At 40.2% G+C, this 15,235-nt stretch overlaps 1 protein-coding gene across 5 annotated transcripts in view; it reads left to right on the top strand.

Annotated features, from left to right (window-relative positions):
* SGPL1 (sphingosine-1-phosphate lyase 1) overlaps positions 1-15,235 on the top strand; it is a 70,377-nt gene that overhangs the window by 25,806 nt on the left and 29,336 nt on the right. For all 5 annotated transcript variants that reach the window (XM_066349597.1, XM_066349599.1, XM_066349600.1 and 2 more), the window contains one exon: positions 10,321-10,486. In XM_066349597.1, coding sequence (XP_066205694.1) covers positions 10,321-10,486 — 166 coding nt within the window. The remainder of the gene's footprint in view (positions 1-10,320; positions 10,487-15,235) is intronic.

Raw genomic sequence — 15,235 nt, forward strand, 5'->3', positions numbered from 1 at the left:
TGGTACAGGAGATATAAAAATTATGTCTTCCCTCTTTTTTTCTTTTTTCTTTTTTTGATAGAGACAGAGACAGAGAGAGGGACAGATAGGGACAGACAGGCAGGAAGGGAGGGAGATGAGAAGCATAAATTCTTCCTTGTGGCTTCTTTGATGTTCATTGACAGCTTTCTCTTATGTGCCTTGACCAGGGACTACAGCAGAGCAGAGTGACCCTTTGCTCAAGCCAGCGACCTTGGGCTGAAGCCAGCAACCTTGGGCTTCAAGCCAGCGGCCTTTGGGCTGAAGCCAGCGACCATGGGGTGAGGTCTGTGATCCCATGCTCAAGCCAGTGACCCCTTGCTCAAGCTGGTGAGCCCACGCTCAAGCTGGCGACGTTGGGGTTTCAAACCTGGGTCCTTTGAGTCCCAGTCCAAGACTCAATCCACTGCACCACTGCCTGGTCAGGCTATGTCTTCCCTGTTGATTGTATCTTTTTTTTTTTTTTTTAGAGAGAGAGAGAGAGAGACAGACAGACAAGAAGGGAGAGAGATGAGAAGCATCACTCATAAATGTATCACTTTAGTTTATTGATTGCTTGTCCTACATACCTTGACTGGGGGTGGGGGGCCTCTAGTTGAGCCAGTGACACTTGGCTCAAGCCAGTGACCTTGGGCTCAAGCCAGCCACCTTGGGGTTCAAGCCAGCGACCATTGGATTATGCCTATGATCTCATGCTCAGGCCAGCAACTCTGCACTCAAGCTGGTGAGCCTGCACTTAAGCTGGATGAGCCTACGCTCAAGCTGGCGACATTGGGTTTCGAACTTGGTACCTCAGTGTCTAGGATCAACACTGCACCATCACCAGTCAGGCTGTTGTTTTCATTCTTATCAGCACCTGGTGCCATGAGAGAGTTAAGATATTAAAACAGTCATTTGGTTATTCTTTCATACCAATGTAAAGTGCTTTCCCTCTAGGACAGATAAACTCAATGCAGTTGGCTAATGCAATTTGGCCCAGTTGACTCTTGAGAAATAACCTGAATTGTGGCCCATGGATATTTGGCATGTTAGAGATGCAGAGAAGACATTGTGTTGTGAAAAGAAGATGAACCTTTCAGAAGGAAGTAGCTTTCCCAGAATCCTGATTTTGCGATGACTCTACAGTGGTATTTTTAGGCATAACTGTTTTGAAATTTTCCTCTCAGGAGTGACAGACTTAACTTGGAACCCAGGTCTGTGTTGTGGCCAGCAGTCCTCATTTGGACAAAGCAAGAAGTTTGAGAGTTACAAGTTGTTACTGGAGGAACAACTCAAAGGAAATGAGTGTGTGTGCACTTAGTTGTAACTATGCATCTGTAGCAGACTCTGTTTTGTGTATTACTCAGCTGAGCACAGTGACTACCTACCTTTTCTTTGGCAGGGAATCTGTCTCGGTGGCAGTTCAGAAATTATTGTTATAGTGGATTAGTGACAGTGGAAATGTTTTCCTTTGATGTTTAGCTTTTATTTTTTTATGTGAGAGGAACAAGGAGATAGTTCATTGGAATGTCTTACTGGTTCCTGTGTTGTGACTGGAGGTGCCTTTGCTCTTGAATGAGACAAGTTCAGATGGTTAGCCCATGCTAAATAAGGATTGTTGTGATTTGTATTAGCTCCAAGGGAAGAAGCAGTGGGTCTGGAAATGCTGCCAGGTGACTTTATCTTTTAGTGATACTCATTTTTAGAATGTTTCTTTTGGTATGAATTGGTAATTAAGAAATTTAATAGGGAAATATTACTGCCCAATTGGCAGTTGGTCAAGCACAGTAAAGAAGTTTTTCTTGGGGGGCAGTGCAGGTTGTGCTAGTATGGGAAGTTTGCTTATAAAATCTTGTTCTCTTGATTTAGGGACTGAAAGAGATTAATTAACATCATCAAGTGCAGCTGTGGGCTAGTACCGATAGGAAAGTAACTTGTGGCTGAAGAATTCTGAACCTCCATTTACTTAGATATTTCATCACATCATAATCCTGGCCTCACAGAAATGTTAAGAGAATAAATCATAAGTATAAAAAGCACTAAGACTGTGTAGAGTGGTGACCAGGTGGTGGCGCAGTGGATAGAACATTGGCCTGGGACGCAGAGGACCCAGGTTCAAAACTCCAAGGTTACCAGCTTGAGCGCGGGCTCATTTGGTTTGAACAAAGCTCACCAGCTTGAGCCCAAGGTCACTGGCTTGAGCAAGGGGTCACTCGGTCTGCTGTAGCCCCCTGGTCAAGGCACATATGAGAAAGCAATCAGTGAACTACTAAGGTGCTGCAATGAAGAATTGATGCTTCTCATTTCTCTCCCTCCCTGTCTGTCCCTATCTGTCCCTATCTCTGTCTCTCTCTCTCTCTGTTCCCACCCCCAAAAGAAAACAAACAAACAAAAAAGACTGTGTAGAGTGGAAAGTAATCTTAGTGTTAACTCCCTTCACTGCATTATACAGCCACACTCTAAATAAGGAAGCCAGGAGTAAAATCACTCTAGGGCACTGGTTTCAAACCTGAAGGTCATGATCCACTTAGAGGAATGTAGAATCAGTTGAGTGGGGTCAAACATTTGAAAAAGAAGGGAGAAATAGAAAGATGAGTGCCTCACAAGAAATAAGGTCTTAGGTTTTATTTTGGAAACTGTTGTTTTGGTTTTATATCTTTTTGTTACTCTGCGTACTAGATTGTGTTGTAAAATATGTTTCTGTGAGACAGCATTGGAAAAGTTTGAAACTCAGTGGTCTAAAAAGTAACATGCCCCAAATTTGCAGAACTTGTAGACTTCCATTATTGTGTTACAGTCATGAAAGTGTCTTGCTCCCTTGAAGTGATTTGGGTGCTGAAAGAGTTCATTATGTTTGGGAATTGTAGGTGCTAAACTCTCATAAATTGTAGCAGCTGTCCAGTAAGAATTAGGATCATTGAGTACTATTTTGATTTTTTTTTTTTTAGGGATCAGATAACTAAATCACTAGAATAAGCTTCTTAAAGTAGTTAATATTTTGAATCTTGGTACTCCTAGGGTTTATCTTGTTTTATTTTTCCTTTAATAATATATTTTCAAAAGATGTATGGTATTCTTTACTGTCATTTTATATACATTCATTGGGCAAAGTATTTTTTTTCCCTAGAGAACTAAATTTCCAATTTTATAATAAAGTGTGAAGGAAGGAATGTTTTATTTGGGGAAATATTACCAAAATGACTGATCTGTTAAACAGGGGCTGGAGATAATGCCCCCACACACTCACAGACACATATATACAGATACAATTTATTTATTTTGTGATGAGTATTTGTGTCCCTCCTAGATAAAGAATTGGAGGCACACATTGGTGAAATAATTTGCCAGAAGTTACAGAAGAACATAAATTGTGAAAAGAAATCTCTTGGGATGGCGCTGCATCATAATGTGCTAGCGCTCCTCCGCCTGTGGACACTGACAGTAAAGCATTGGAATAGTACTGAGTGCTGAGTTAGGAGGCTTGGGTTCCTGTCTCCACTTTGACACAGCCTGTCTGAGAAGCTCAGGGTGCCATTTCACGTTGGGGCCTCTGTTTGTAAAGTGAAAATGTGGGCTTGATTTCTGAAAGTCCCTTCAGCATTTAGAGTGTTGCTTCCCAGAGGACTGGAATTGCATCAGGACCCACCCTGGGATTTGTGCTGTTTGCAAGGCCCCAAGGAATGGCCTCATTCTTTTTTTTCCAAGGAGATAGCATCCATTACCCCGTAGAGCCCTATATTGCACATCCTGTCAGTGTTGTGAGGTGCTTCTTCTTTGGGGACTGAGCCTAGGTTGTTTGTAGTAACCAAGAAGGGTCTTGGAATGAGGTCAGGAGATATAATTTCTGTGACCAACTAGTTGCCTACTCAAAGATCTTGCAAGCATCCATCTAAATTCAATATCATTCTGTCGTTGGAGTAAAAGAATGTAGAACTACATCTCCTGTTAAGGATTTTGGATTCAAAGACTCCCAATATCTTTTTATAGCAATTACCAAGAAAATATATTCTTGCCAAATATAATTTTATAGATGTTAGCAAGAAATGCCTTCATATCTTTAAAAAAATTTTTTTTGGTGACAGAGACAGAGAGAGGGACAGACAGACAGGAAGGAGAGAGATGAAAAGCATCAATTCTTTGTTGCGGCTCCTTAGTCTCCTTAGTTGTTCATTGATTGCTCTCTCATATGTGCCTTGATGGGGGGTGTGTGTGTGTGGCTGCAGCAGAGCGAGTGACCCCTTGCTCAAGCCAGCAACCTTGGGCTCAAGCCAGCAACCTTGGGCTTCAAGCCAGCAACCTTTGGGCTCAAGCCAGCGACCATGGGGTCATAGGTCATGTCTATGAGCCAGCGCTCAAGCTAGTGAGACCGTGCTCAAGCTGGATGAGCCCGCTCTCAAGTCAGTGACCTCAGGGTTTCAAACCTGGGTCCTCCGCATCCCAGTCTGATGCTCTATCCACTGCGCCATCACCTGGTCAGGCAGAAATGCCTTCATATCATAATAAACTTTAAAAGAATTAAATTAGTTTGCAGTTGCTGATTCTTTGCCTTCTCCCTAATGCTAGTTATATTGCTTTATCATTCAGTGCTGTAAAGAGTTGATAATATCTACAGTCATCTATTGACATTGGTAATAACCTCTTTTCTGGGTAAATTAAGGAACTGTATCATCAGAGGAAAAACTGATCTGAATGATTGTTCTTCCTTCATTGCATCCATACACACTATTTAACCATTTGGTTTGATCACAGCTTTAACACTACAAGATTCTTTATAAAGATGGAAATCATGATATATGATTAATAATGGTAGACTCTGGTCTTTCCTCAGGTCTTCATTGCCACTGCCACTGGTGTGTAGGATTGAGGTGGTTGTTAACAACGGTGGGCTCTGGGGAGTGGTCATATCCAGGATGACAGTGTAAATAAACTGTGTTCCACGGATATCCCTCTAGGGAACCCCGTGCTTGCCTAATGTTATTTGCCTTATGCAGCCTATTTGCTAAAAATGTAAATGTTTGCAACAGACATTTGTTGAATATATCTTTCCTTCTTCAAAGCTTTCATGCACCTATTAGAACATTGTGTGTAGATGTCCAACAGGAACATAACTCAGAAGATAATTATCATTATCCTTTTCTCAAAATCTCTACCTTCTGTTTTCCTTCCTGTTCTAGTCCACCATGGTTAATTGTGTCATCACTTACTCAGTCTCTCAAACTTGAACTTGAAAATTTGGAATTAGTTATACTCTTCCCACTCCACACTTTATCTAATAAGTTATCAAACCCTGTTTTGTTCCACTGCCAAAAATGTTTTTTTAAATCCATACTGCTTTTTGTCCCTATGTTGTACCGCCTAAGGTCAAACATTCAGTTGATTTTTCCTGTGGACTGTTTGAATAATCCTCCTAAAACTTTTGTTTTTAATTTCTGTCCTTCTATGTATCTCACATCATGTTTCCTTTTTCTTAAAAAAAAATTACTCTCTTGATTAACAACCCATGCCCTTTGTTTTGTGTTGTTTTACAATTTGCTTTTTTTTTTAACTCAACATTATATTCTGGAAATTTTTGCATGTAGTTCAGGTCTATCTTCTTTTTATTGCTGTATTACAATGTGTGTATTATAGTTGAACCATTCTTCATTGAATGGACATGTTTATTATATATATTTTTTTCTTTTGTTACAGAGAATACTGAAGTGAGTGTCCATGCACACATGCAGGATGCCAGAAAGTGGAATTTCTGGGTCAAAATGAACATGCATTTAAAATGATATCAGACACCGACAGATCACTTTACAAAATGGGCCTATTGGTTTATACTGCTACTTCCTGTGCTTCTTTTTCCAGAACCATTTGTAATCGGGACTTAGCATACTCCTCCCAGCCTCACCGCTCTGACTGGCATACTTCCTCGCTTACTCTCAGTCACTGTCCTATACTTAGTTCACAGTGTGTGCCAGGCACTCTCCTGTGTGTCGGCGACTTGCCAAGACAGGTAGGGGCCTGCCCTCATCTAGCTTACCTTCCTTCTGCAGACGTTCTGCCATTCCCAGACTCTTTTCATGCATTTGCAGCTACTTCTCTCTCTTCCTGGTATGGCTTTTTTCCTTTAGCTTTTCTGCCTAGAGATTTTTCTTTGGTCCTTCTTTTACCTTTTTAACCAGTTTAGATGTTGTCCTGATTTATCAACTTTATCTCTTAGATAGAGTTAATTAGGCCTTCCTCAGTGATATCTCTTAGCACCTCACTTAAATTATTTTTATAGTATTTATGCTGAAGAGTTTAATTATTTGTTCATATATGTGTATCCTTGTGCATGCACAAATGCGTGCGCATATGCACCCACCCTCGTAGACCTCCATTAGGGGCAAACACTTAATGATATTTACCTTAATGTTTCCCCAGCCTGATGCCTTAAACCCTGGATGTGCATAATAAATGTTGTGTAAGTGATAACAAGCAATCAAATGAACTTATTTTGAATAGTGCACTACAGGGGCTTGTAAATATGACTGAGATCTGTCTTCAGGGATGAACCATGTAGTCAGGGAGATAAGCAACAGATGAATAGACTCCATGGTGATTTGTGATAAGCTCTGTGCAGTGGCACCAATGAGGTCTTGAGAATTTAAAGGGAGATACCTAATGGGAGATTCTGGTGCATTTCAGATGAAGGACTCTTCTCTTGTTGTACCAGGTATTTGAGGGGTACACGTAGTGATAGGTATGTCTCCAGCTTCCAAGTGTCTTAGTCCAGTAGGCCTTAGAGCAGAAGTTGACAAGTCTGTGGCCTAGGGGCCAAATCAGACCTGCCGCCCATTTTGTACAGCCCTTGAGCTAAGAATGGTAGTTTATATTCTAAAACTGTTTTTATAGAAAGAGTATTTGGTTATACATGAAATACTGTGAAGTTCAAATTATAGCCTCTAAAATGAAATTTTGTTAGAACATAGCCACGTCCTCTTGCTTACCCACCGTCTGTGATTGCTTTGTGTGGCAGCAGCAGAGCTGACGGCTGTAACAGACACTGCTGGCCTGCGGTGTCTTGACGATTTACTCTGGCCTTTTACAGAAACAGTCTGTGGACACCTAGAGTAGAGGGTGGGGGATGTTCAAATACAGTTGAGAAGAAGAGAAACGTTTGTATTGAGAGGATTAATTTGAGTTAAGAGAGTGGGACAGTGCTTAATCGAGTCGTACAGAAAGAAGCTTTAGAGCCGAAATGATGATCTATCAGTGTTTCCCAACGTGGGGCCCACGCCCCACAGGGGGGCAATTCGATAGTTAAGGGGGGCAATTTGAAAATGGACTCCACACGACTTTAACTCTTTCGCCCCGGGCCATTTAAATGCAATGCTAGATATCAGTGCCAAATTTAACAAAAAATGCAATTCTTAAATAATTGCGGTAAATAATTATTAAGTATAATTTTGTTTGACGAGACCAAAATATCAACTGGGTGATTGGCGTCGTCAAGTAAACTTCGTCCTGGGTTCACCGCGGAGCGTGCCGTCTGCTGCGGGGAACCCCGGACGTTTTAAAAACTCGCTAAACAACGCAGTTATTCTCACCTAATTGGCCCATCGCAACTTCTGTAGTGTTTCACATCATTCAGTTGGTGTTAATTTGAAATAAGTGTCAGTCAAAACTGTTGTAAAAGCTCGTTGATTTAGTAAATATATATATATATATTGCATAGATATAATTGGTGAGTATTTGATTTTATTTTTATCAATATTAAACTCTTTATTAAGTGCTTCTTGCATCGGGGCTAGAAAGCAATAATATTTTATAAATATTATTGGGGCTATAATAGTGCATGCACGACAATTTTAATTTTAGAAGCATAACTTTCCAGAAAATTTTGTCAAGTGTAAAAAATATAGATACCTTTTGATTTGCAGTGGTAGTGTAGTAAATGTGTTATATACATTTAAATAAATATGAATTTTTAGTATACGTTTACTCTATGTCACATTGAATATATTTTAACACATATTTTAATATTAGTTTTTAATTGATCTTATTTTTATTATAGCCCATAGTAAAATGAGTGGTGCAAGCAAGAAAAAAACTCGTCAATATTCGGAGGAATATTTAAAATTTGGGTTCATACCCGCTGTTCACGATGAGCGGATTCCTTTTTGTCTTTTATGCCAGCAATGCTTGACCAACGAATCAATGAAATGAGGTCGTCTTGAGGCGCATTTGAAGGCGAAACAGTGCTCATATTAATTCAGATTTGAGTTACTTTAAAACTTTAAAGAAAATTTTTGAAAAAAGAACAACATTAAAGTCTCTATTTACTGCTCATACTTCAACTAATAATCGTGTTCTTGAGGCTAGTTATCAAATTTCTTTATTCATCGCTAAAACTGGAGAAAATCACACTATAGGAGAGAATTTAATAAAACCGTCAATATCAGCATTTCTTAAAACGGTTCTTGAAAAAGATGACAAAGATGTAAAAGCTATGCCACTCAGTGACAATACTGTTAGCAGAAGAATAGACGAAATGAGTGAGGATATTGAAAAACAACTTATTGAAAAGCTGAAAACAAGAAAATTCTCCTTGCAAATGCATGAATCAACTTTGAGAGACAGTGAGGCAGTATTGATAACTTACGTAAGATATATTGATAAAGGACATTTTGCTGAAGAAATGTTGTTCTGTAAAAGATTAGAAAGCACCACTACCTCCAAAGATATATATATATAATAAGCTAAAAAACTACTTAGATGTCAATGATATACCAATGAAAAATATAACATCTTGTGCTGCAGATGGGGCTCCCAATATGATGGGCAAGAAAAATGGCTGCTTAAAATTGATGAAAGATGCGAATCCAGAAATGATTCTTGTGCATTGTGTTATTCATAGGGAAAACTTGGTAGCTAAAAACATCTTGCCTATTCTGAATGAAGTATTATATACAGTAATAAAGTGTGTTAATGCTATTAAAGCTAGTGCCAAATGTGAGCATCTTTTCAAGCTATTTTGTGAAGAACAAAATGAAGACCATGTGAGACTTTTACTTCATACTGAAGTAAGATGGCGAACTAAAGGAAACTGTTTGAAAAGATTTATGGAACTGTTTGATACTCTTAGTGATTTTTTAAGCGACAAACCTGAAATGAAGTATCTGTTAACAATAGATGATAAAGCATTTGTGAGTTATTTAGCCGATATCTTTGAAAAACTAAATATATTAAATAAGCAACTTGAAGGAACAAATAAAACTCTTGTCGGTGCAAAAGCAAAGATATTTGGTTTCATTACCAATATTGAGTTATGTCAGAAACATATTAACAACAAAAACTTTAGTTTCATTGGCTCCAAAAATGTGAAGTAACTGATACCGCTTTACTTGTTATTGTCAATCATTTGAATATTCTATCGGCTGATTTAAAAGAAAGATTTTCTGATTTAAAACAAATTGATTTCCCAACATGGATGATGCAGCCAATGTTAGTGGATTTGCCTGATATATCAAATATGCAGTATCAAGAAGAACTCGCAGAATTGCAAAATGATGAGTCAGTTAAAGCTTTATTTAATATCAAAGGAGCGATGGCATGGTTTTGTGAGAAAACAGAAATCAAATACCCAAATTCAACCAAATGTGCAAGAAAACTATTGCTACCGTTTCCATCTTCATTTTTAGCTGAATGTGGATTTAGTGCTGTAAATGATTTACTGGTAAAAAAAAGAAATCGGCTGGATATAACACAACGTGGAGACTTGAGACTAAAGCTAACCAAATTGGAACCTAATATAAAATCTCTGTGCAGCAAGCATCAAGCGCAAAGGTCACACTAAATTAAAATAATAAATTAATATAGAAAAATCTGTATTAAAATTATGTGGAATTTAAATTTCTGTTTTTCATTATATGTTTTGAAATTTTACTTACTGTGTTTTGTTAACAATTTCATAGTGATTTCTTCCTAGAACCTATCATTTATGTTTATTAAGTGAACAAATCAATTTTTTAATGTTAAAAATTATGTATGTTGCATAGGGGGGGACATAAAAATTTTAGAAAGATTAAGGTGGGACATGGCACAAAAAAGGTTGGGAAACACTATAGAATAGTCAGAAGGTCAGAAATCTTGTCAAAGTCCACGGGATTTGTAAGGGGCAGTGTACACGAGTGAGTGGAGCAGAAGCTTTGAGGATCTTAGAGGTGATAAGATTATTGTCAGGGTAGGGCCAGATCATGAATGGCCTTGCCCTTGATAAATGAGAGTTGAAGAACAAAGAACAGACTTCCTTTCACTCTCTGAATGTAATATTTTTTTTTTCTCTGATATTTCTAGAAGGCCTTTGAGCCCTACTTCGAGATTTTGGAAGCATATTCCACAAAGGCCAAGAATTATGTAAATGGGCATTGCACCAAATATGAACCCTGGCAGCTAATTGCATGGAGTGTCATGGGGACCCTGCTGATAGTCTGGGTATACAAGTTTGTCTTCCAGCCAGAGAGTAAGTATACTGTCCTCTCTATAAAGGTGTAATGGAACTTCACTAGCTTTGGAACTCATTTAAAATTTTGTTTAAGTGGGAATGGGACATTGCCTTCTGACTGGTAAAGTTAAAATAGGACTCTTGTGTAAATATTACTGCTTATGTGGATTTTTCTGGATTTGCAGTTTACATAAAAACTCCTAAGAAATTAGTCATTGTGCCTGACCAGGTGGTGGGGCATGGATAGAGTGTCGATCTGGTATGCTGAGAACCCAGGTTCACAACCCTGAGGTTGCCAGCCTGAGTGCAGGCTCACCAGCTTGAGTGCAGGGTTGCTTGCTTGAGCATGGAGTCATAGACATGACCTCATGGTTGCTGGCTTGAGCCCTGTTGGTCAAATAAGTTTGTAAACTGTAAATTTTAAGCTCACTCTGTTAAAGATGGCCACTGCTCACGTGATGTTGCTCTCACATGATACAGCTAATTGCCTTTCATGCTTGGGAAGGGGCTTTGTTATGCTAATGTGTGCTGGAGGAGGGACTTTCGCACCAAAAAGTTTTAAAAGGAGGACCTAGGAAGTCATTTTGGGAGAGAGAGACCACGTTCTTGTAGAGAGAGGAGGAGTCCATGTTGCAGCAGGACAGAGAGGCCACGTGGAGGAGAGGAGCAGCCAAAATGGCGGAATGCTGAAGGAGAAGCCAGTTTGTGCAGGAGAAGGAGATGGGGAACAGAGGTGAATAAGACTCGTGTGGGCCTTTGATTCTAGCAAAAACCGGAGAAAGTCAGTGGCTTTGGGAGCCCTGAATGGAAAGGGAAGTGTTTTCCTGCTGTGTGTATTTTCTCACCCATAGGTTGCAAGCAGGAATAAAGGAAAATGGCTCACCAGTTCTTGGCTCGATTGTTTCTTTACAATCTATCCGAATCAAATGCGAACCTACACGGGCCAGGCAGCTGTGATGGTGGCCACGGCTACTGGCCCTACAAGCCCCAAGGTCACTGGCTTGAGCTCTAAGGCCGCTGGCTTGGGCAGGGGGTTACTGGCTCTGCTGGAGCTCCCCAGTCAAGGCATGAATGAGAAACAGTCAGTGAACAGCTAAAGTGCAACAACTACGAGTTGGTGCTTCTCATCTCTCTCTCTTCCTGTCTTTCTCTCTCACACACAAAAAAACAACAAAAAACACTGAAGCATTGGAGAGATATGCTTGTTATTTCTTGTTTGGTTAAAATTTCCACAACTATATTTTTTCCTGATGACATCTATTTGAACTGGCTCTTTCTAGTTTTTTAAAATTATTTTTATTTAAAAAAAATTTTTTTTTTGGTATTTTTCTGAAGCTGGAAACGGGGAGAGACAGTCAGACAGACTCCCGCATGCACCCGACCGGGATCCACCCGGCACGCCCACCAGGGGCGATGCTCTGCCCACCAGGGGGTGATGCTCTGCCCCTCCGGGGCATCGCTCTGCCGCAACCAAAGCCACTCTAGCGCCTGGGGCAGAGGCCAAGGAGCCATCCCCAGCGCCCGGGCCATCTTTGCTCCAATGGAGCCTTGGCTGTGGGAGGGGAAGAGAGAGACAGAGAGGAAGGAGAGGGGGAGGGGTGGAGAAGCAGATGGGCGCTTCTCCTATGTGCCCTGGCCGGGAACCGAACCTGGGTCCCCCGCACGCCAGGCCGACGACGCTCTACCGCTGAGCCAACCGGCCAGGGCTAAAATTTTTTTTATTAATTTTAATTTATTGTGTTTACCTGGATTCAAATGTCCCACTGAATATAACTCCGTCACCCCCCATCCTTGTGTCCCATTTTATACCCCCTTGCCCTCATCCCCCTAACTCCCTCCCCATTTAAACCGTGACTCTACATTCTGTCCTTCTCCAGCTCCTGACAACTGCTATTCTATGTGATTTTCCTTTTAAGGTGGTGCATCTGTAAAACCAGACTATGGTTAGAGATTTGCATTTCTTTGCTATGATTATTATTGAATCCAGGAGTTCATTCTATTTCCAGTTCAGCCTATGGTACCCATGTGCATTTTGCTTAATTGGTAGTGGAAGCATAGCCATCTTAGGTCCTGGTATTTATCGCTTTTAGTGTTTAAAAGAATATGCTGGCCTCTGAGCTTTCCAGGAGAAAATGAATAATAGGGTATAAATGGTATGTGCCTAAGTCTTTGTGAGCTGAACTCAAGCCATTTCAGTGGTTTTATTTTTTTTAATTTAGTTTTTTTGTTTTATTTTAACATTTATTTATTTATTTTTTCCTGTATTTTTCTGAAGCCGGAAACGGGGAGAGACAGTCAGACAGACTCCTGCATGCGCCCGACCGGGATCCACCCGGTACGCCCACCAGGAGGCGACGCTCTGCCCACCAGGGGGCGATGCTCTGCCTCTCCGGGGTGTCACTCTGCCACGACCAGAGCCACTCTAGCGCCTGGGGCAGAGGCCGAGGAGCCATCCCCAGTGCCCGGGCCATCTTTGCTCCAGTGGAGCCTTGGCTGTGGGAGGGGAAGAGAGAGACAGAGAGGAAGGAGAGGGGGAGGGGTGGAGAAGCAGATGGGCGCTTCTCCTGTGTGCCCTGGCCGGGAATCGAACCTGGGACTTCTGCACGCCAGGCTGACGCTCTACCACTGAGCCAACCGGCCAGGGCCAACATTTTTTATTACTACAAAAATAGTGTGTGTTCAATGTAGAAAATCAGATATAGATGAGCCATGAGAACAAAATTAGAATCTTGCTGCCTAGATCTAACCACTCTTTTTGTCTGTATTATGTGTCCATACAAAATGTAGTTTCTATAGGTAAAAACTTGTTGAATATTGGCAATTTCATATACACACGAACATACTTCTAATTTTGTAACTTCCAACTTGAATTTTAGAGACATAATAATGTCTTCCCTCCAGAAACTAGGTATCATTTTGATAGCAGTGTCATTTTTTTTTTTTTTTTTAGAACCTTGCTCATGTGGGAGTATTCTACATATATATCACTGAACAATCAAGTTATTTTTAGTATATTCCCCAGAGGAGTCTGACATCTGGACTAGTGATAAGCTTTGTCAATCCTGAACCTCTGAATACTTTTCTGAGGGGAACAGGTAATTCTAGAACATGAAATTGATGCCGGGGTAGGTAAGAACTAGAAGCAGCAGGAGGAATGGGTGGGGGATGGGTAGGAGTTAGCAGCTGTTCTCCCTGCTTATTTCTGTCTGTGATTATCAGCTCAAATCCTTACAACTTGATGTTGATTAGAAAAATTATTGATTGATTGGAGAGAGAGAGAGAGAGAGAGAGAGAGAGAATGATTTGTTGTTCAACTTATTTATGCATTTACTGGTTGATTCTTGTATGTGCCCTGACCTGGAATTCAACCTGCAACCTTGGTGTATCGGGATGACACTTTAACCAGCTGAGCTACGTGGCCAGGGCCTTGGTGTTGATTTTAATTGACATTGTTCATAGTTCATCAATAGAAATCAGTTATGTGGTAGGTAGGTGTGATAAACTCGCCCAGTTTCTAGCTATGACAACACCCTGAAGTCCTCTTAGCGTGTGTCCTCATAATAAAATGGGTTTAATAATACCTGCCTTACTGAGTCATAGAGTAATATGAGGATTGACTGGCATAATTTGTGTGAAAGGGATTTGTAAACTAAAGAACCATGCATTGTCATTCTTACACTGACATTTCCTGTTTTATTACCTTAACATATTCTAATCACTTTTCTTTTTGTACCTCTGGGGACTTTTCCTTTTGAGAACATCTTTTTAGGTCATGACCAGGTGGTCATTCCGTTTTTAATTTCTCTGTCTCTGATTCTCTATCCTGTTCCTTTTACCCTGTACCGTTTTATCCCACTTCTCACCAGATCAGTCTATTCCTTTTTCTTCCATCTAGTCACATTAGTGTACTTTTGGACACCACATGTCATTTGCTGAGTTTTGGACCTCTTTCTAGCTCATTTATTAATTATTTTATTTATCAAATAAGAAAGTGGTTCTGAATCTTTATAGTTTTAACATTGTTAGAGATAGAGTTGACCCTTGAACAACAGTAGTAGAAGGGGCTGACCCCCACACAGTCAAAAATCCATGTGTAACTTTTGATTCCTCCAAAATTTAACTATAGTTGGACCCCCGCAGATAGCAAAATCAGAGGATGCTCATGTCCTTGTATAAAATGGCAGAGAGCAAGGCAGTCAGTTGGCCCTCCTTTGCCCTCGTCAGCCCCAGATTCCCAACTACAGATCGAAATTGCTGTTTTTGATCCACGGTTGAATCCGTGGATGTGAAACCTGGGGGTCCGAGGGCTGAATATTTATTTTTAAAAAATCTGCGAATAAGTGGACTGGTGCAGTTGAAACCATGTTGTTCAAGGGCCAACTGTAGTCAAATATCAAGCAGCTTAAATATCCAATACTAAGTTACTCATTTGATGGACTATTATGGTACATTTAAAAATATATTTAAGAAGAATTTTTAGTAATGTAGAAAATGCTTTAAATGAGAAGAGTATACAATATTGTATACACTAGATGATCTCAGTTATGTATTATAACGTTTGGAACATGGGACTGAAATACCTAAACATTTAAACAAAAGGAAATACCTAAAAATTTAAACAAAAATGTAACTTCGGACAAGTGGTTTTAATTCCTTTGTCTTCTTATTTAGTCTGTCTTAATTACCTAGTTTAGTGCCAGACATTTATTGAATGATGACTACAGTGCTAGGCACTATAGAGGGAGGTAGAAAGATGTGGTGTAACGG

This window comes from Saccopteryx leptura, chromosome 9 (genome assembly GCF_036850995.1).
Source record: "Saccopteryx leptura isolate mSacLep1 chromosome 9, mSacLep1_pri_phased_curated, whole genome shotgun sequence".
NCBI lineage: Eukaryota > Metazoa > Chordata > Mammalia > Chiroptera > Emballonuridae > Saccopteryx > Saccopteryx leptura.